The 22,936-nt window shown below is 45.8% G+C and overlaps 1 protein-coding gene across 1 annotated transcript in view; it reads left to right on the forward strand.

The window, feature by feature from the left end:
• The window catches only part of CAMTA1 (calmodulin binding transcription activator 1), a 2,140,984-nt gene that overhangs the window by 2,103,867 nt on the left and 14,181 nt on the right, over positions 1–22,936 (forward strand). The window contains exons 16-19 of the mRNA XM_030186102.1: positions 4,892–5,079; positions 6,512–6,758; positions 10,854–10,925; positions 19,792–19,812. Coding sequence (XP_030041962.1) covers positions 4,892–5,079; positions 6,512–6,758; positions 10,854–10,925; positions 19,792–19,812 — 528 coding nt within the window. The remainder of the gene's footprint in view (positions 1–4,891; positions 5,080–6,511; positions 6,759–10,853; positions 10,926–19,791; positions 19,813–22,936) is intronic.

Below are 22,936 nucleotides of genomic sequence, written 5' to 3' on the forward strand. Positions count from 1 at the left end.
ATCTCTGAGCAATGTAGTGAGAAAGAACTGGCCGAGAATAGAAACATGCTAAACAAGTATAGCAAGAACTGACCTCTAAGCAAATTCAAATGATTGTGGAACAGATTAGATGTGGATCAGTGTCCTTGTGATTCACTGTGCCGTAAACATGTACTGGGAACTGATAACAATCGTTGGAAAATAAATTTAAGAAGGAACATGGATAAATGTAGTGCATGATCAAGATCTAGGGTGGGGGAGGAGATTATAGCTAAAACATCGTTGTTTCGACAGGCTTTGGGAGGGTTGGAGAAGTGGTAGGCCATGGTTAGGTTGGTGGAGTGGGAGGCTATAATTGTGAGATGAAGGTAGGAGGGGAGGGGCAATGAGTTCATTGTATTTCTTTTAGACATGTATGCATAATGTCTCTGTGAATCGCTTTGGGTTTGTATGAGAGAGGTGAGATATAACTCAAATTAAATAAATAGGATTATTGTCATGCCCCTCACCTGTTCTCTGTGGTCTCCAGCACTGTTCTATGCCAAGAAGGATCTGTTTACTTCCTGGAAACCCAACATTTCCTTCATAGCCCTGCAAGAGGGTTCTGGTTGATGTCATCACTTCCTCCCTTGTAGTATATAAGGAAGTTCCTGACTCCCAGCCAGTGCCTTTGCAACAGGGCTCCTAGAGTTGTCTAATATGTGTTGCAGCCTTGATCCAGTTTGTCTCCTGTTTCTGCCTGTGTCTTGTTCTAGTCCTGCTCCGTGTTCCAGCCTTATTCCTGTCTTGTTACAGCCCTGTTCTTCAGCTGCAGCCCTGTCTTCCACGCTCAGCCCTGCCTTCAGTCCAGCCTTGTTCGGGTATCTTGCCCGCTGCCAGTTAGGGCCCAGCCAGCCCTCTGGTTGGTTAAGGAGCGTCAACTCGGCTGAGACCCAAGGGCTGATCCCGAGTCAGGACAATTATATAACTAAAAGTAAAAAGGAGAGAAAGGGAAATGGAACTTAATATTCTGCCTTTCTATGGTTTTTGCAACTACATTCAGAGCGGTTTACATAGTAAATGCAGTTACTTATTTGTATCTGGGGCAATGGAGGGTTAAATGACTTGCCCAGAATCAAACCCAGTTCCCCAGGATCAAAGTATGCTGTACTAACCACTAGGCTACTCCTAGGTCAGCACAGCAGGACTCAATGAGATCCAAGATGGTGCCATGGTGATTGGTTGTACCTGCGGTATCTCTGTCTCTGGATTGCTTCGCTGGTGTCAGAGCATCTCCCAGCCTATATTGGAGATGAGCAAGAGGAAAGGGAAGGTGCGGGAGTTTCCCTTGACTCCTATTAATGCTCCAGCACTGAAGCAAGCAACATTGAATGGATTCGGTGTTCCAGTGGGTCCTATAAAGACTTCTTCCCCTTTTGTCGGTCAGCAGCGGAGATGGGGCTTCCTTGAGCTCTGTCGAGTGGGCAACTCCCCTGCAGCCAGGAAATAGTGGAGCTCTGGATTGTCCTGTCCCCGACGCCTTTTTGGCTGAAGAACCGGGTGTACAGGGAGAACACATCCTGAGCACCTGGAAACTTGGACTCTGGTCAAGAGTTGCTGCAATCCGCTGCTCGAATTTTGCCTTTGCAAACTGTGAGTAATCTCTCCCAGGTCACAAGCTTACCTACTCCTGCTATTTCATCAGAGGTTTTTGTTAAACCAGCCATTGTGGCATTGGAGTCACTGTGAGACCTTGCGTTCGACATGCACTGCTCTTTACAAACTAACACTTTAAAGATATTAAAGTTTTGACTGAAGCAGCCCTTCTCCAGGCACAGGCTTCTGCCCAGCAGCCCTCTCAGATTCTTTAGAAACTAAAATTCAGTCCTTGGAATCTTCGGGTTCAGCCTTAGCTAAAGATAAGAGCTTTACACATCATCGACTGGAATACCTAGAAAATCAAATTAGGAGACGGTAACTTGCGACTGCTCAATTTCCCCAGGTCTCCATTGATTGCTCCTGTGGATGTGGTCAAGGAATACTTGACTGAAGTCTTGGGGATGTCTAGTGATTCATTGCCCCCCATTACACAAGCCCAGTATATGTTGGCCTTGGAAGTAATTTCGCAGAGAATTACTATTGTGGTATTTTTTGCCCTGGAACCAGATCACAATGCAGTTTTGAAGCTTTCCTTTAGGCATTTAGATATGCAATTTTTGGGTTCTAAAGTCCAAGTTTTTCCTGATCTTTCAAGAGAGACACAGATGTTTGTGTTTTGTGATTTTTTTCTCATTCACACTAACATACATATAACTATATAAAACCACAAAGAATATATAGAGCCAAACCCTCCCATCATAAACCACAGTCCTCTGGATCAGGTGAGTTCTTCACCAAGGTCATCATTCACAAGCTGTGGATAATATACATCTATTCTGCCCACAAACTCATGTCCTAATAAAGTTCCGCAGTAATCTTGACTCAAACAAAATCCAGTATGAAGAGGAAAAGCAACTTATCTCCGTTTCTCCAAACCACCATGTATTCGGTCAAATGATGACACAATGGAAGAATCCCAGATCACTCATGACATTGTCCAGTCAGCGTTAGGTATAAATTGGAATAATAGGCCCGACATGGTCCCATGTTTCGCTTGTGATTGTGTCATTAGGTGCTCAACAAACACTCAATGTTGATACAAATACTGGATACTATCCATGTCATTCTCTCCAACAGGCTGCTGCTTCAAAATGGCGTCAAGAAGCCTCTGTGGTTTATGATGGGAGGGTTTGGCTCTATATATTGTATATGGTTTTATATGGTTATATGTATGTTAGTGTGAATGATGATTTAATAAAGGATTTGTATTGTTTAATAGTACAACATAGTAACTATTTGTGTGAATATATTGAGTTATATGGGAGGAAGGGCAGGTAGGGATGGGGTTGGTGGGTGGGTGGGTTTGGTACGTTCATTTTCCTTCATTTTGGAACAGATTGTGTGAGACTGTTGGGCTCGTTTTCAAAACAGAAAAACGTCTAAAAAGTAGCATAAAGCAGCATTTGGACGTTTTTCTCACAAAAACATCCAAATCCGTATTTTCGAAAGCAATTTTTAGACGTTTTTCTTTGAAGTTCGTCGGAAGTGCATCCAAATCTCAAGGGGGCTTATCAGTGGCGTGTTCAGGGCAGGCCTTGGGCGCTCCTGTGACAGATGTTTTTCAGCCATAATGGAAGAAAACAAGAACGTCCAGGACTAAAACTAAAGACGTTTTGAGCTAGACCTGTTTTTATAATGAATAAGGCACAAAAAGGTGCCTTAAATAACCAGATGACCACTGGAGGGAATCAGGGATGACCTCCCCTTATTCCCCCAGTAGTCACTAACCTCCTCCAACCCCCCCAAAAATGTGATGAAAAACATTACTTGCCATCCTCAGATGTTACACTCAGGTCCATTAGAACAGCATGCAGGTCCCTGGAGTAGACTAGTGGTGGGTGCAGTGCACTGCAGACAGGTGGACCCAGGCTCCTACCTGGAGTGGAGGAGTGGCCTAGTGGTTAGGGTGGTGGACTTTGGTCCTGAGGAACTGAGTTCGATTCCCGGCACAGGCAGCTCCTTGTGACTCTGGGCAAGTTACTTAACCCTCCATTGCCCCATGTAAGCCGCATTGAGCCTGCCATGAGTGGGAAAGCGCGGGGTACAAATGTAACAAAAATAAATAAATAAAATACCTCCCCCTACCTGTTACACTTGTGGAGGAAACTGTGAGCCCTCCAAAACAACCCACTGTACCCACATATAGGTGCCCCTTCACCTGTAAGGGCTATGGTAGTGGTGTACAGTTGTGGGTAGTGGGTTTTGGGGGGCTCAGCAGGTAAGGTAAGGGAGCAATGGTCAGATGTGTACCTGGAAGCATTTTATGAAGTCCACTGCAGTGCCCCCTAGGGTGCCCTATTGCTTCCCTGGGATGTCAGGGGGACCAGTGTATTAAAAATGCTGGCTCCTCCTATATCCCAATGGCTTGATTTTTTGCGTTTTGCACTTGTACATTGTTGGGGTTTTTTTTTTTTTTTTCGAAAATGGACTGAAAAATGAAACATCCAAATCACAAAGCCAATTTTTGAAATCAAAAGATAGACGTTTTTGTTTTTTGAAAATTAACTTCTTTGCTATTCAGAAGTCGGACTTGGACATCATATCGAAAATGCCCCTCTTTGTCTTTGATATCTGTACCATCACTGTCGGATGGCATTTATATCATTAATAAAGATATGTTTACCATAAACTATGCACTGACCCACATTGAGTGGACCTAGATTCTGTAAATGTCAATCAAAGTTTGGCGCCAAAAAAGTATCCGCATGGAGCACAACTCTGTAAATGATGCTCCCAGTTGTGCAGCATTTATAGAATAGCGCTTACAGACAATTTCTGCGCCAAACTTTTGAAACCTGATGCAAATCTTGGCATATATGTTTTGTGCAGATTCCTGGTATTCAGAAATACTGCACGCATCTTCAGTGAATGCCCGTGACCCACCCATGCCCCTCCCATTGCCCCACCCCTTTTCAGTTGCGCGCTAAAAGAGTTGCGCACGGATCTTTATATAATAACAAGATGTGTACGCAAATCCAAATTGTTGCCAATTAATACCAGTAATTGATTGTTAGCTCCCAATTAGCACTAATTGGTTCGTTAGCCAATTTAGTTTTGCGTGTACATTTGCGCACTATTTATAGAATGTGGGATGAGTGTGTTTAGAACGTTGCACGTGCCTTGCAGCAGATGTAACCTTGCACGAGAGCTTTTCTGCACTACTGAAGCTCTGTTTTATTTCCACCTAAAACATTTGTCAGACCATAAAATCAAAAACATTTTGGGGTTTGTTTTACCTAGTTGGGTTAAACCTGCCCCTTACTTGCCTTAACAGGTGAATATGATTACCCTGGCCCAGCAGATTATTGAAGCCACCCCTGACAGAATCAAGAGGGAGAACTTTGTTCCCGGGGAGTCGCCGCTGGTGGAGAGGACAGACAGCGCTGCCATTAGTACTACGATGAGCTGGCTGGCCAGTTATCTCGCAGATGTGGATCAGCTGCCAGGTGCTGCACATATAAGGTCAGCTGACAGTACAAACGAAAATTCTGGATGCCTGGTAACATCTTTTGATTTTAAGTGTGCATCCCGTTGACCTCGCTAATTGCCTTCGCAAATCCTTTGAATCTGGGAACCCTTAGTGAGCGTGCAGGTGGCCAGGAAAACAGCATGCATCAGTCCAGAGGGAGGCAGTGGGTGGTGAATTATGCTGTGACATTTATAACATTAAAGCTAATGCTTGGAAAATAATACCATGTTTCAACTTAGATGTTCAACACTTTTGAGAATTGAGTCTTAGTTATTGAAAACAATACCTTCAATGGAGAAATAAGCTTTTTCTTTGTTTTAATTTTACCAAAGAAAAAATCTTTATGTTGTGGGGATTTTGAATTTTTATCCCAATAAATTAAATACACACGTTTGAGGCATTTTGCTATTCCATTGGTTTAACAGCCCTTGTAGAGAGAGTAACAGTAGATTGTACACTGCATAGATAACCAGCATTTCAGAATGATTGAGATGCCAAACACTATACACTTGCACCCACAGAGCTGACTGCTCCCATAGAATGCAGAAGAAACCCTATATTTGATTATAAGGTGCAGAATTAATGCTTTAGTATCTGCTCAAGTTACTACTGCTACTTATCACTTCTATAGCACTACATGGCATACGCAACGCTGTACACCATACACAAAAAGACAGTCCCTGCTCAAAGAGCTACATTACATTACATAATACCATCGTAGTTCTAAGCGGGTAACCTTAAAAGAAGCCAGGTAATCCACGTAGGAAATTGCAATTGATAATAATATCAAGCCTCAAAGTGACTTTATCAATGAATCACATCCAACCTTTCATTCATCATTCCAGGCCTTCATTCATCATTCCCAGCCATCCTGTGGCGAAAGAGATGTGTATAGCATGCAGGCAGGGCCGCCGAGAGACTAAGCCAGGCCCGGAACAAGGCCACCCTCCCACCAGCGCCGCAGTCCCACGTCGACAGCCCCCCTCCGTCCGCCACCGCACCCCCTGCATTCAAATCGGCAGCGCCTCACCTCTGTATGAAAGCGGCAGATCGCCTTCCTTTGGGCCTTCCCTCACTGTGTCCTGCCCTTGTCTGATGTAACTTACGGTTTCTGCGAGGGCGAGACACAGGGAGGGCCCGAAGAGAGGCGGTCTGCCGCTTTCATATGGAGGTGAGGCACTGCCGATTTGAATGCAGGGGCCCCGGTGGCGGACAGAGGGCGGCTGTTGACGGAGCTGAGGGCAGGCAGGTGAGACTGGGGATTGCAGCGCCGGTGGCCGGGCCCGGGGAATTTTGTCCCCCCTGCCCCCCCCCTCTTGGCGGCCCTGCATGCAGGAAGTAAGGTTACACAGGATAAAAGATAATGTGAAAGAAATTCTGTCTGATTTCATTTTCCTCTTCTGCTCTGTTTTGTCTCTTCCTTAGAAATGTGTATAGTGAACCCCTGACCCCTTCTTCTAACACCAGCCTGAGCCCTGTTGGCTCTCCAGTTAGTGAAATAGCTTTTGAAAAGCCCAGCCTTCCCTCAGCAGCGGACTGGTCGGAATTTCTCAGCGCGTCCACCAGTGAGAAGGTAGAGAATGAGTTTGCCCAGCTAACCCTCTCGGATCACGAGCAGAGGGAGCTGTACGAAGCTGCAAAACTCGTCCAGACCGCATTCAGGAAATACAAGGTCAGTGTGGCATCTGCAAGGAACTCTAGTACAGATCATTGTGAAAGCAAAATGCCTTTTTTTGTCCTTTCTGCTGAATAATGGGATTCACCTCAAAAAGCTAAAGAGAATAGTGTAATGTTACTGGTTTTGTAGATGCAGTAGCGAACTGTAAGCTGGGGAATTACCACTTCTATTCTTCTATCCAGCACTTAGTGCATGACCTTGAATAAGCCACTTAAATCTCCCTGTGCACATACATAAAGGAGGGAATTCTATCAATGGCTTTCAAAAGTGTTATATGTTGCGTGTGCAAATGTGAGTCTTGCCCACCTTCCATTCACTCTGCCTTTATATACACCTTCCTGTAAAATATGTATGATTTATTTAGATTTTGCTCACACCTTTTTCAGTAGTAGCTCAAGGTGAGTTACATTCAGGTACTCTGGATATTTCTCTGTCCCAGGAGGGCTCACAATCTAAGTTTGTACCTGAGGCAATGGAGGGTTAAGTGACTTGCCCAAGATCACAAGGAGCAGCAGTGGGATTTGAACTAGCCACCTCTGGATTGCAAGACCGGTGCTCTAACCACTAGGCCACTCCTCCACTCAGCAACATTCCATGTAGAATCTCAAATAGTAGCAACATTCAATGTTCCACTGCACTAACCACTAGGCTACTCCTCCACTAGCAACATTCCATGTAGAAGCCTGCCCTTGTAAATCAGCAATGCAGCCGCGCAGGCTTCTGAGTCTGATGTCCACTTCTGTTTCTGTGAGTCTGACGTCCTGCACGTACGTGCAGGACGTCAGACTCACAGAAACAGAAGCCTGTGCGGCCGCATTGCTGATCTGCAAGGGCAGGCTTCTACATGGAATGTTGCTAGTGGAATAGCAACATTCCATGTAGAATCTCAAATAGTAGCAACATTCCATGTAAAATCTCAGATAATAGCAACAGAATCTCAAATAATTTATTTGGATTTTGCTCACACCTTTTTCAATAGTAGTTCAAGGTGAGCTACATTCAGGTACTCTGGATATTTCTCTGTCCCAGGAGGGCTCACAATCTAAGTTTGTACCTGAAGCAATGGAGGGTTAAGTGACTTGCCCAAGATCACAAGGAGCAGCAGCGGGATATGAACCGGCCACCTCTGGATTGCAAGACCGGTGCTCTAACCACTAGGCCACTCCTCCACATATGCACATATTTACAGAATAGCATCATGGGAGAGCCATTCAATATGCGTTAGACAAGGAATTCCTACTCATTTCTTGTTGAAGCTGGCTTATATGGTGCTGAAACATATTTACAGAATAACACGTAGGCAGAGGTTTTGGCTTTTATGCGCATATGTGCATTATTCTAATCATTTATGCAAGCAATCGGCATATACATATTAGTGCCCACTGAGTAGAATTATGGGTAATTCAATAAGGAGCTGCCTAGTTCTAGATAGGGTTACCATATTTTGTCCCCCCAAAAGGAGGACACATTCCCCACCCCTTTCACACCCACCCCGCCCCCTGTCACATTTCCCCTCCCCCCGTCACACACCCCGTCACTCCCCCTCCTGCCCTTACCTTACTACTGCCCTGGTGGTCTAGTGACCTCTTCGGGGCAGGAAAGAGCCCCCCTCTTTCCTGCCCGGAGCACTGCCCTGCATGCTTCCTTCATGTTGGTGATCTCGGTGCAGATTTAAAATGGCCGCCGACAGTTGAAGTCTCGCGAGGTCACTTCAACTCTCGGCGGCCATTTTGAATCGGCGCTGAGATCACGAACATTAAGGATGCATGCAGGGCAGCGCTTCGGGCAGGAAAGAGGGGGCTCTTTCCTGCCCTGAAGGCGGAAGAGGTCACTAGACCACCAGGGCAGTAGTAAGTAAGGGGAGGGGAGGCTAGCAATCTGCCCGTTTGTCCGGATTTCTGGACAAACGGGCAGATTGGCAAAACCTGCTCGGTTACCTGGACATGTCCTCAAAAAGGGGACATGTCCGGGTAAATCCGGACATACGGTAACTCTAGTTCTAGATGACAAAAAGGCACATATATAGCCTTGTAGAAAGTACGTAAAATTTTGAGAAAATAAAATACATCGTCCCACACAGGATCAGTAAAACTGGTCTTTTTTTATTAGAGCTGCATAATAAATCTCATTGCTATAACAAGACTGGGCAGGGCCGTCGAGAGACCCAGCCGGGCCCGGGGCAGAACAGGACCACTGCGCTCCCCCCCCCCCCCCCCCCCCATGGGCTGTCTCTGCTGCTGTCCTCTCCCGCTCCTGCTGCGAGTGCATTTCACCCAGGACCCGGATGATTGAATTAACCCGAACACATTAATACAATCATCCAGGTCGTGGGCAGCAGGAGATGGGGAGAGACCGACCTCCTTGAGCAAAGACAGATGTGTCCCGGAAGCAGGTAGGAAGAAGCTTGCCTGCACCGGGCCCAACCCCCCCCCCCCCCCCCCCCTTGGAGGCTGGGCCTGGGGCCCTAATATTGGGAGAAAAGGCTCTCTCTCCTTCCAAGTTTCCCTGAAATATGACAATCCAGTGCTTACATTTATACCTTAAACCATATGACTTAATTGATTCATCTACACAGAATTCCAGAGCATCAGCAAAACAGACTTTTTTTAGAAGGTTGAACTTAATCTAAGCAAATATGACTTATCAGGGCATAGTACAATGGAAAAACCTATTACATAGCATTTCTCAACTACCTTTAATAACAGACTAACATCTATCACCTGTTTTTCTTTAATTAAACATAAAGCATGCTTTACTTTTCCAAAAGAAGACATCTATCACAAATACTGGTCCGTTTCAGACATCCTGTAACCTTTCTTATCTGAAGGCCTTTCTTTGTCAATACAGAAAAGAGGTCTGTAGTAAACATTTTTATTTGTACTTATTGGCCTTCCCCTAGATCAGCTAAGCCAGCATTAGTCAATAACTCACTTAAGACAATTTCTTTTAAAGATATATGTTTAACTCTGTCTTTCCCAGATCCACGGCCTCTTATAATAACAGCTAGCAAGAAAATGCATGCTATGGTGTGTACTTCACTTGTGCATGACCAGAGTGCACAGGTACTTGTGTAAATTATAGAATAAAAAAAACCCAAATTCTTATATACCACCTGCAAGCCCCAAAGCTATCAAAATGGTGTACATTCAGGTCCAGTAGGAATTTACAGCAGTGTACTGAGGGTGGGGCGGTCCGCCCTGGGTGCACGCTGCAGGAGGGGGGTGCAGGGAGCAACCGCGTGGCTGTCGGCTCCGCCAGTTGCCTGCTCCCTCTGATGTTATTTCCTGTTCCGGGGCAGAAGGAGCAGGGAACCGGTGGAGCTGACAGCCGTACAGCTGCTTCCAGCACCCCAGGAGGTAAAGGAATGCACCTGGGAGGGTTGCTTCGAGGTGATGCGCCAGGGAAGAGGGACCTGCACCGGTGGGAGGATCACGACGCACCTGGGGTTGGGGGGGGGGGGGGGGCGCAGCAGCCAACGGGAGGCAGCCAACCAAGGAACACCACTGGGTATTTAGCTGTCTCTGGAGGGCTTGCAGTCTGAGTTTGTACCTAAGACAATGAAGGGTTAAGTGACTTGTCCAGCATCACAAAGAGTTCTGCCATTTATGTGCATATGTGCCTAACATCTAGGTGTGGGTAGGGTTACCATATTTTGTCCCCCAAAAAGGACACATGCTCCACCCCCTTTTCACGCCCTTGCTCATCACCTGTCACATTTATCCCTCCCCCCTGTCACACACCCCATCACTCCCCCTCCCCTTACCTTACTACTGCCCTGGTGGTCTAGTCACCTCTTCAGGGCAGGAAAGAGCCCCCTCTTTCCTGCCCGGAGCGCTGCCCTGCATGCATCCTTCCTGTTCCTGATCTCGGCGCCGATTCAAAATGGCCGCCGAGAGTTGAAGTCTCGCAAGGTCACTTCTTTCTACCCAAATCCTAGACGAGAAGTCCTCGCCTGTTTACAAGACTTTTTGGTCATTCATCTGATTGTGAATCTAAGTTCTTTTTTTTTTTTTTTTTTCAAGTTTTTAAGATGCCTTTAATGCTCTGGGATTTTCAGTTTGCTTTCTTTTTGTTTTGTTTTTTTTCTAGGGCCGTCCGTTACGGGAACAGCAGGATGTAGCTGCTGCTGTCATTCAACGTTGTTACAGAAAATATAAACAGGTAATGGGAAAATATACAAATTAATAAGGAGATCTACTGGAGAGGACCAGAGAGCTGAATTTTCAAAAGCTTGTGCATTAGGTACATGTGTGATGGAGAAACACAGATAGAAACGCCTGTAAATACCAGGGGAATAGCCAGACTTCGGCGGGAGGGGGGCCAGAGCCCAAGGTGAGGGGGCACATTCCCACCCCCCACCCCCCCCCCCCCCCGCCGACCCCCACCGACCCTCACCGACGCCATCTTTGACCCCTCCCCCGGCGTCGCCAACCCTCCCCCGTCGCCGTCGAGTACCTGTGCTGCTGGGGGTCCCCAATCACCGCCAGCCGAAGTTCTGTGTCTTCACTGAAGACTCTTCAGCCCGTCTCTGGGTCGGCGGCCACGCGTTGCTGCTGCAGCAACGTGCTGGCCCAGAGACGGGCTGAAGACACAGAACTTCGGCTGGCGGGGATTGGGGACCCCCCGCCAGCACAGGAACGCGATGGCGACGGGGGAGGGTTGGCGACTCCGGGGGAGGGGTCCAGGGCCAAATCTGAGGGGGCCCAGGCCCCCCAGGCCCCACGTAGCTACGCCACTGGTAAATACAGGGCCTGATATTCAGCTGGCAGCGATCAATGTTTTAACAATAAACAACTGGAAGTAACTCGAACAATTCCCCGAGTCAAAAATATATCCAAATATATACTCAGAGCAAACTCGTATATCAGAAAACAAAAAAACAAATCATACACTCATTGACTACTCATAGGAGTTCTAATAATGTGCTTGGTCCTTGCCTATTCCAGCTATTATATCCCCAAGGGAATATGTGGCAGTGTCACAGATGGAACCATCATAGCACATTAATTGTTCCGCCTCCTAAACATTGTATGTACATACAGTATAATGTAGTCCAGCTTGAATTCACTCCCTCCGACACCTTCATGGTACCTGATACACAACTACCTCATTCAACCACAACATAACCTTGTATTTGTTATCAACCGACTGGCGAACGCCTTTACGGTATTATGTAAGCCACATTGAGCCTGCAAAAAGGTGGGAAAATGTGGGGTACGAATGTAACAAATAAAGAAATACCATCTCAGTTTATTTATTTATTTATTGCATTTGTATCCCACATTTTCCCACCTCGTTGCAGGCTCAATGTGGCTTACAATACATCATGAATAGTTGAAATACATTAGAAAATAGATATTTAGTATTGCATAAGGATCTTGGGTAACATGATAATGATAAAGCATGATAGTAGCATAACAAGCAAATATCGTAAGGCAATTCTGGATATATGTGTAGGAGTTCACATTTGTTGATCTTTGTGGTATACCTTGTTAAAGAGATGGGTCTTCAGTAGTTTGCGGAAGTTAGTTAGTTCGTTGATTGTTTTTAAGTTGCACGGCAGCGCGTTCCAGAATTGTGTGCTCAAGTAGGAGAAGGTTGACGCATGCGTTAGTTTGTATTTTAGACCTTTGCAGTTGGGGAAGTGAAGATTAAAGAATGAGCGGGATGATGTTTTAGCGTTCCTGACAAAGATATTTTCAAAACATGGCCATATCTGATGTTTGATGTCCTCAGCCAAGTTGCGCTCTATATATCTCCATTGGATCCACTGCTGTGTGGTTTGCGGGTCGTCTGCTGTGGTTCTCAACCTCTTCTTTTTCTTGGTTTCCTTCAGACGAGAGCCATCAGTTTCAAAAAGGGTTTTTTTTCTGAACTGATTCACGCTGAGAATCATAAGGCAATGTAAGCAGTTTGCAAAAGACCAATGGTGCCCAACCATACCATCACTTGTCTGTGCATCTCTCTAAAAAATAAAATAAATAAAATCTGCAGTCATGAATCGTTTATTAGAGGACAAAATGCAGCAAAAATCATTGAACTCACGTGCAAAAACATTTTCTGTAGTCTAGTATTCCTAGGCTGCAGGCCACTAAATCCACTGCGTATTTTTCTAGCAAAAAAGGTGCCAGTACTCAAATGCCTGACCATCCTTCAGGGGTGGGGTAATCACTGAGGGACCCACCCCACAACAGCCAGGCCCCCTGCAACCAGTCACAGAATCTATGATAAGGCAGAGTTGGTGTGTAGAGTTTGAGCTCTTTCATTAAAACTTGGGGACCATGGGTCAATATTTCTAGACAATGGAAAAGGCGCCGGTACTCAGTACCCCCCTCAAAAAAAAAGCTCTGACTAAATCATTCCTCCATCCTGGGAGAAAGCACTTGTACTCTGTGATTTCTTTTGTACTTGAAGGTGCAAAAGTGTGTTTGGTGTTTATAGCCAAATCCATGTCCATAGGGTTTGTCTTAATTATTTTAGAACGCAGACATTGATAAAGCAATGGCAGTGGTTTCAGGATATCCAAATTGAATTTTCATGAGCCACGTTTGACACAGACCTGGTGAGATTAAGCTTCGTGCAAAAGATTTTCATTTTGCGCAGAAGAGAGGACAGTCAGCACTTCCAGGATTAAAGAGGATAAGAATCATACTGAGGCTAAAGGGGTCCCGAGCTGCATTTCTGAATTTATATCTTAAATGCTTTCCTTAGCGTTCTTTTTAATTAGTCTAGATTTGACCGTCAGCCTGTGGGGGAGGAGGGATCGATGCTGACGTTTAAAGTAAGGATATTACTCCCAATGGGGTTCTTAATTGCAGTTTATATCAACGATGAAGAAATTCTATAACTGCAAGATGAATTGAGGAGAGGTCACTGAATAATCTCGCTGACTTCGGTTTCCCCTGAAGGGACGCATATGAGAAACATTATTTGTGCGTCAGGAAATGACTCGCTAACCTGGCTCCTGGCAGCCGTTTGTCAGCACTCTGCTAATTAACAAATATTACGACCTCAGCTTATATTTTCCTTAACCTTAGGGAGGGGTGGGTTTCAAAGTCATTTCTTTGAGTAAAGCAGCACTTTACTCATGGAAGTTTGGCTTTTAGAAAATTGTCCATCCCACTTAAGAGTGAAATTAGGTGCATACATCCTGTACACATACCCCTGAATTCTATATGGGTCACCTAAATTTGGGTGCACAGGTTGGTTGCGTGTGCAATGTAATTAGTTAATGAGGTATTAATCGATTAGGGGGTCTTTTTACCAAGCGGCAGTAAGCCCAACGCGGGCTTACCGCTCACTAAAACAGAAATACCGCTGGGCTACCGTAGAGTTCGCCATTTCCGGTTTATCACTCTCCTACGTGCAACAACTAATTGATTTACCTTCACGTAATACAATGAAAACATCTAGAGAATACCTCACGCTCCATTATCCAAATTGCAAAGGTCTTTCTTACAAACATAAAAAGCAACACTGGGCCTTCAAGACTGAGACAACAGGAATCTTTTATTGATATCAATAAAAGACTCCTGTTGTCTCAGTCTTGAAGGCCCAGTGTTGCTTTTTTTATGTGTATACTTTATATGTATGCTGTATACCCTCTCTGGTTAGTTTTTCTTACAAATCAATCCTTGCTGCAGGCTTCACATATCAGAGTACCAAACTTTGGAATTCTCTACCCAAGCAATTAAGGTACTTAGAAGATTATCTGAGATTCTGTAAATTACTAAAGGCTTTTCTATTAAGTACGTATCTTATCAAAAGACAGTGATACTACTACTACTACTACTACTTAATAAACTAATGTTGCCATCTGTCTTATATGCTTCAATACTCTAGCCTAACTCAGGACAAACACGCAATTATTCCTAACTAGTGAAAAAGGCCCGTTTCTGACACAAATGAAACGGGCACTAGCAAGGTTTTCCTCGGAGTGTGTATGTTTGAGAGAGTGTATGTGCGAGTGACTGTGTGTGAGAGAGAGAATGAATGTGTGAGTGTGTGTGTGTGAGAGAGAGAGAGTGAGTCTGGATGCGAGTGTGTGTGTGAGAATGAGAGTGTGTGCAAGTGCGTATGTGAGACACAGTGTGAGAGAGAGAGTGTTTCACACAGATACAGTGTGTGCGAGAGAGAGAGTGTGTGTGAGACACAGACTCTCTGTGAGACTGAGTGTATGAGACCAAGAGAGTGTGTGAGTGACTGTGTGACACATAGAGAGTGAATGTGATACAGTGTGAGACATAGAGTGTGTGAGAAACAGTGTGTGAGAGTGAGAGAGAGAAAGACATTGACTGTGAGAGAGAGAGAGAGAAAGAGAGTGTGTATGACAGAGATACCTACCCCCCCCCCCCCCCCCTCTCTCTGGTGTCTGAGCGTTACTGTGCAGGATGCTGAGCTCTGGCTGTGCTTCAAGGAACTGACCAATCCTATTTAATAGAATGCACCTCCAACATTCTGAAGCCGAGAAACCTCATGTGGTTGGTCACTTCTGCTTGTGACGAACCCGGAAGTACGTGATGTCAATTCAGGAGATGGATACAGAGAGCAGGAGTGCCTCAGCCATGCAGTCAGCTTCAGAATGTTGGAGGTGCGTTTTATTATATAGGATATGTTAAATTTTATAATTAATTATCTGACTATCATAGTTTTGATGTTTTTCTTGAATGTAAGCCACATCGAACCTGAGCTTGTTTGGGATAATGTGGGATACAAATGTCATAAATAAAATAAAATAAATAAATAAAATAAATAATTGCAGTTAATCGACAACAATTTGCATTTGCCCTAATTGCTATTCTATAAAGTTTCATAGCGCGCAACTCAAAAGGGGCATAGCTATGGGAGGAGTACGGGTGGATCGGGGGGGGGGGGGGCATTCCCAGAAGTTAGGATACTGTCCTCTGTGTGCCCAACTGCCAGAAATTACGCACCAACCTGTAGGCACAATTAGGCAGTCGCCTAGGACGGCAGATTCTGGGGTTACCATAGAGCAGCTGGAGTCAAAGCAAAACAATAAGTCCTGTCAACCACACAAACTGAAAAAACACGAGGAGCTACTTTTCTCAGCGGGGTGGGTGGGTAGTTTTCAGTCTCTCTGGGAATGGTGGTATTGTAGAGATCCAGATTGTGGTGGGGGGAGTAGGCAGGAAGATAAGTTAATTGGAGAGACATAAGATTGAAGGTTTGCCTAGGACAGTTCATTCTCTTGCACCTGCCCTGAGCATGGGTGTAATGCACAGGTACACACATGTAAATTATAGGATTCTATCATTTATACACATTAGGGTTCTTGTAAGTAATTACGACCTGATATACACACATTTGCAGCCTTTTGCATTAGCATTCTATAAAGAAATGTAGAGGCCTACTTTTCTTTGTAGAATAGATGTAAATGAGGAACCATAACCAGCACCTGTAGTGGGCGCCCTAGTGCATGTCGTAAAAGCACTGGTGTACTTTGCCACAGGGGCGTAGCTATGTGGGGCCACGGGAGCATGGGCCCCCGTATATTTGGCCCTGGCCCCCTGCCGCCAACTCCTTCGACCCCCCCCCCTCCCACTGCCAATCCTCCCCTGCTGCCGTCTGGTACCTTTGCTGGTGGGGGTCCTCTTCTCCTGCGCGGCCACGTTGCTGATCTGCAAGGGCAGGCTTCTGTTTCTGTGAGTCTGACGTCCTGCACTCACAGAACAGAAGCCTGCCCTTGCAGATTAGCAACACGGCCGCGCAGGCTTCTGTTTCTGTGAGTCTGACGTACGTGCAGGACGTCAGACTCTCAGAAACAGAAGCCTGCCCTTGCAGATCAGCAACGCGGCTGTGCCGAAAGTGCAGGACGTCAGACTCACAGAAACAGAAGCCTGCCCTTGCAGATCAGCAATGCAGCCGCGCCGGAGAAGAGGACTTTGGCTGGGGGGGTTGGGGACCCCCGCCAGCAAAGGTACCCGACAGCAGCGGTGGGGGAGGGTTGGTGGTGGCGGGAAGAGGGGGTCGAAAGGGTTGGCGCCGGGGGGGGGGTCAAAGGTGGTGGTGGCGGGGGGGATCACAAATGGCGGCGGGGGTTAAAAATGTTGGGGGGGTCGGCGGCGTCGGGGGGGGGGGGGCTAAAATGTGCCCCCTCACCTCGGGCTCTAGACCCCCCTCCCGCCGAAGTCTGGCTATGCCCCTGCTTTGCCGGCTTCAGACCTGGAGTTGGAGATAGACCTGGAGCTGTGTGCAGGTTTGGGGTTGGTTCATTTACTTATTTATTCTAGTTTCTATCTCGCTTAATCTGAACAATATCAGTCTCAGTGGAGGCACAACATTAAAAATACACAATAAATTCAATAAACAAACATAACATGAAATCATCATGACAGCAAACATTAAAACAGTAATACTTAAAGTGACTCGGTACTGTGGCAAATAAATCCACCCCCTAGCACGATACACTCGATCAAATTACAAATTTTCATCACTTCCTAATCGCATCACATTTACTTCCAATCTAAGGAAGGACATGCCATAAAAGAGGCCCTGCCTAGCAACACAGACTAACGACTTGACGCTTGAGAATCTTGGCAGCGTTTTCTACTAAGTTGTGCGGATTGGCTACGTTGTTATAACCTTTGTACGTCTTGGTATTACCTGCTGATTTTTGAAGGAACAGAGGGACAATACCCTGATTGCAACACCTTCACTGATGACCCCTGATGCAGGCATTCTGCCGAAACACGGCCCGTGTCGGGTCTTTCAATAAACTTTGGATGCCAACCCATTCTTGGAGGCCCTTTGTGCCTCTTTTGCTTGACTTCTTTTAAAATTGCCCAGACTATGAAGGGGTAAAAGTCTGCACATATGCCCTATATACACATAAGCTTATACAGAGTGAGTGGAAGCCTTTTTGTTTAATCTTTATTTATATATTTTAAAATCACATACAAGGAATAGATCTTTGATAAGATACACCAGTATGCCGAAGGAAAAAAAAACATCTCATATTGAAAAAGTAACAGAATTTTAATCAGACTGGATACAAAAGTCCACTAATATAGATGGATTCAAGATGGTTAGAAATATCAAAGGAAGTTGATACAAACTAACTAAGAGTTAAAGAAACAAGCAGCAGGTTTCTCCATAGTAACGGGACTTATCTCTGGAATTGAGTGGAAGCATTTTAAGGGATAGAGTCAGGCAGAAGTTAGCGTATGAAATTGTTTTCTCAGTAAATACAGGTGTTAATGAGTGTGGGGGGGGGGGGAACTTTTCATGGGACGGTTTTCAAAGAGGTATGTGCATGCTTTCCTTTGAAAATTGGTGTAACTTAGGCATATGGGGAAACAAGCTTAGTAAATCAGTAGCTGAGACAGGACTGGACTTACAGTGGTGGAAATAAGTATTTGATCCCTTGCTGATTTTGTAAGTTTGCCCACTGACAAAGACATGAGCAGCCCATAATTGAAGGGTAGGTTATTGGTAACAGTGAGAGATAGCACATCACAAATTAAATCCGGAAAATCACATTGTGGAAAGTATATGAATTTATTTGCATTCTGCAGAGGGAAATAAGTATTTGATCCCCCACCAACCAGTAAGAGATCTGGCCCCTACAGACCAGGTAGATGCTCCAAATCAACTCGTTACCTGCATGACAGACAGCTGTCGGCAATGGTCACCTGTATGAAAGACACCTGTCCACAGACTCAGTGAATCAGTCAGACTCTAACCTCTACAAAATGGCCAAGAGCAAGGAGCTGTCTAAGGATGTCAGGGACAAGATCATACACCTGCACAAGGCTGGAATGGGCTACAAAACCATCAGTAAGACGCTGGGCGAGAAGGAGACAACTGTTGGTGCCATAGTAAGAAAATGGAAGAAGTACAAAATGACTGTCAATCGACAAAGATCTGGGGCTCCACGCAAAATCTCACCTCGTGGGGTATCCTTGATCATGAGGAAGGTTAGAAATCAGCCTACAACTACAAGGGGGGAACTTGTCAATGATCTCAAGGCAGCTGGGACCACTGTCACCACGAAAACCATTGGTAACACATTACGACATAACGGATTGCAATCCTGCAGTGCCCGCAAGGTCCCCCTGCTCCGGAAGGCACATGTGACGGCCCGTCTGAAGTTTGCCAGTGAACACCTGGATGATGCCGAGAGTGATTGGGAGAAGGTGCTGTGGTCAGATGAGACAAAAATTGAGCTCTTTGACATGAACTCAACTCGCCGTGTTTGGAGGAAGAGAAATGCTGCCTATGACCCAAAGAACACCGTCCCCACTGTCAAGCATGGAGGTGGAAATGTTATGTTTTGGGGGTGTTTCTCTGCTAAGGGCACAGGACTACTTCACCGCATCAATGGGAGAATGGATGGGGCCATGTACCGTACAATTCTGAGTGACAACCTCCTTCCCTCCGCCAGGGCCTTAAAAATGGGTCGTGGCTGGGTCTTCCAGCACGACAATGACCCAAAACATACAGCCAAGGCAACAAAGGAGTGGCTCAGGAAGAAGCACATTAGGGTCATGGAGTGGCCTAGCCAGTCACCAGACCTTAATCCCATTGAAAACTTATGGAGGGAGCTGAAGCTGCGAGTTGCCAAGCGACAGCCCAGAACTCTTAATGATTTAGAGATGATCTGCAAAGAGGAGTGGACCAAAATTCCTCCTGACATGTGTGCAAACCTCATCATCAACTACAGAAGACGTCTGACCGCTGTGCTTGCCAACAAGGGTTTTGCCACCAAGTATTAGGTCTTGTTTGCCAGAGGGATTAAATACTTATTTCTCTCTGCAGAATGCAAATAAATTCATATACTTTCCACAATGTGATTTTCCGGATTTAATTTGTGATGTGCTATCTCTCACTGTTACCAATAACCTACCCTTCAATTATGGGCTGCTCATGTCTTTGTCAGTGGGCAAACTTACAAAATCAGCAAGGGATCAAATACTTATTTCCACCACTGTATTTTGGAAGAGAATGTTTACATGGTTATTTCTTTACGAATTTAATGTTAATCTTGCATTTTCTTTTCTTCCTCAAGCTTACGTGGATAGCCTTGAAGGTAAATAATGAACATGAATAGTTATTTCTGTAAGAGAAAAACAAACTTGTGAATTGCTGAGAACTTAAGCACATTAAATAAAAATAAAAAAAACCTTGAGCCAGATATTCAAAACTATCTGTGCCCGTGGCAGCAGGTGCCTGGCGCATAAGTGGTTTGTAGTTAAAGAGGGTAATTCTTTAAGGAGACACCTAGGACGTGTATCAATGCCAGTGCGTGGACACATATGTGCATAAATGACCATTTTCCAGTTATGGTATTCTGTAAGTGCACATTAAGAAGAGATGGCACATACTGTACAGGTGAACGTTCATGTGGACAGAGTTCATACTTATGCACATTCTGGTTGATACTCAGACGGAAGCGGTCAACATTTTTGGAAATGACTGTCGCCAGCGAAATTAGTCCTGGATATTCAGGGGTCCTTTTACTAAGGTGCGCTGAAAAATGGCCTGCGCTAGTGTAGGCGCGTGTTTTGGACGCACGCAGATCCACTTTTCAGCGCACTTGTAAAAAATGACTTTTGGGGGGGGGGCCGAAAATGGACGTGTGGCAAAATAAAAATTGGCGCGCATCCGTTTTGGGTCCCAGACCTTACCGCCACCCGTTCACTGAGCGGTAAGGTCTCATGCGTTAACCGGGCGGTAATCGTCCAACACGTGTACAATGCCGATTACCGCCGCTCACCAGAAAATAAAATGCATTTTCCGGCACACATAATAGATGTGCGTAAAAAATGAAATTACCACCCGGGCCACGCGGTAGCCAGGCAGTAGTTCAGAATTGACATGCGTTGGATGTGCATAGGCGCCTACGCGGCTTAGTAAAAGGGCCTCTCGGAGTCGGGCCATATGCAGGCACCATCACTGACTAACTGGGGCTAAGTTTTGTGGTGATGGCCACTGGAGCTTATGCAGGTCCAAGCCAATATTCAGCTGTGTTTTGGGCCAAGCTTCCAATTATACCCTGAAGAATGACCTCTCTCTCTGACCCCCTCCCCTAATGCCTCCTCCCCTAGCATAGATCATACCCACCTCCCAGGCCTACTTGGGATCCCTGGTGCTCCGGGGAGGGTGGTGGGAGCAAGAGCGAAGCCAACACTGAATACTGACAGCACCTGCGTAACTGCCAGCTTCTCCCCAGTGCTGCCCCTTGTACCGCCCCTGACCTGCCCACTTTCAACATGGGCGGTCAGAGATGATATTCAGAGACGATACTGTTTTGGGATTTTGCCAAGTACTTGTGACCTTGATTGGCCACTGTTGCAAATAGGATGCTGGGCTTGATGGACCTTCGGTCTGTCCCAATATGGCAACACTTATGTAGGTGAGCGACTCAAGGATAGATGCACTAAAGTCCTCGGAAGAGCCGTTCCCTTACCGACTCCATAGCGAATCGGTAGGGAACGGCCATGCATCAAGGAAATGGAATGCAAATGAGCTGCTCGTTGTAGCTCACTTGCATTCTCTATTTCCTCGGAAAACAGTCGGCCAGTCGGCCGGTCGAGCATGCGCAGAGCAGCCAAGTGTTATACTGGCTGCTCTGCGCATGCCAAAGACGTCCAAAAAGGACATCCATGACCAATCACCACCGCCGGCATCGGGACGTGCGAGGACGCCTAACATGGACGTCCTTCACTGAAACATACAAAAAAGGACGGCCCTGACGAGCTATTGGACGTTTTCCCCCAGATTTTTTTCTGATGGGTGTTCTTCTGCGAGGACGTCCAAATAAAAAAACCTATTTGGACGTCCCTTTCGATTATGCCCCCCTCTAGGTCTCTCTCCGCCAATCACAGCGCGTTTAGCTGACACCGGTGATTCAACCAGCAAGGGAGCAGAGAGGGGATAAGCAATGCCTTTTTCCCTCTTTAGCACCCCCATGTGTCCAGACTGACTAATAAGCCAGAGATGGTTTCTTTTATTACGTGGGTAGGTGTGTTGGTCATAGGCACATAAAAGAAAAAGAGGACATTTCCCTAAAAATTAAAAATCCTGTAGGACGTATCTGAAGATGTCCAAAAAGAGGACATGTCCTCTTAAAAGAGGACATATAGTAACCCCCTATGTAAGATGTCCTTGGGAATCAGGGACTTAGGGTTCCCAACTGTTTGGATTTCTTTCAGGACAATATTGTCTAAAGTGTCCAAAGCCTTTCATTGTCACTAGCAGCACAAGCTTCCTTGTTCCACCAATCAGTTCTATGCAGGAAGGGCCAGGATAGGAGTAGTAGAGACTGTGGGTTGGATCCAGCCAATGGGAAGGCACTGAGACGGGATCACTGGAAGGCAGTTCTAATCACAAGAAGAGATGTAGTGATGTAGCGATGTGTAGGTGGCTGAGGGGAGATATGATAGAGGTCTATAAGATAATGAATGGAACGATATATGATATGATAGAGATCTATAAGATAATGAGTGGAATGGAAGGGGTCGATGTGGAGCGTCTGTTTACGCTTTCCAAAAATACTAGGACAAGGGGGCACGCGATGAAGCTGCAGTGTGGTAAATTGAAAACGAATCGGAGGAAATGTTTCTTCACTCAACGCGTAGTTAAACTCTGGAATTCGCTGCCGGAAAAGGTGGTTAAGGCGGTTAACGTAGCGGACTTTAAAAAAGGGTTGGACATCTTCCTGGAGGAAAAAGCCATAGAATGTTATTGAATGGACGAGGGAATAATACAGTATTTCTAGGTTGGACGGGACAAATTGCTTGTTCTTTTGGCCGCTGTTGGTGACAAGGTGCTGGGCTCGATGGGCTCTTGGTCTGTCCCAGCATGGCGATGCTTATGTACTTATGAGCCAGGGGAAGTTCCTGTGCTGTGCAAGTGAAGCTTCTACATAAGGTTGGGGGACTGAACTGTGCAAAGGGCACTAGACTGATCTTGGAAAGAGCCAGTGGAATCGGAGAAAATCCTGGCAGGGAAGTGGTAGACACATAGGCTGAAATCTTCTGTCCAGTGTGCGGCGGCAGCCAAAAAAGCAAACAGGATGCTAGGAATTATTAGGAATGGGATGCAAAATAAGACCAAGAATACTATCATTGTGGATATCCTGAAAACCTGACTGGCAGGGGTGCCTCCAGGACCAGGTTTGGGAATCACTGCTTTAGCCTTTTAGCATACTT

This window comes from Microcaecilia unicolor, chromosome 13 (genome assembly GCF_901765095.1).
Source record: "Microcaecilia unicolor chromosome 13, aMicUni1.1, whole genome shotgun sequence".
Lineage (NCBI taxonomy): Eukaryota > Metazoa > Chordata > Amphibia > Gymnophiona > Siphonopidae > Microcaecilia > Microcaecilia unicolor.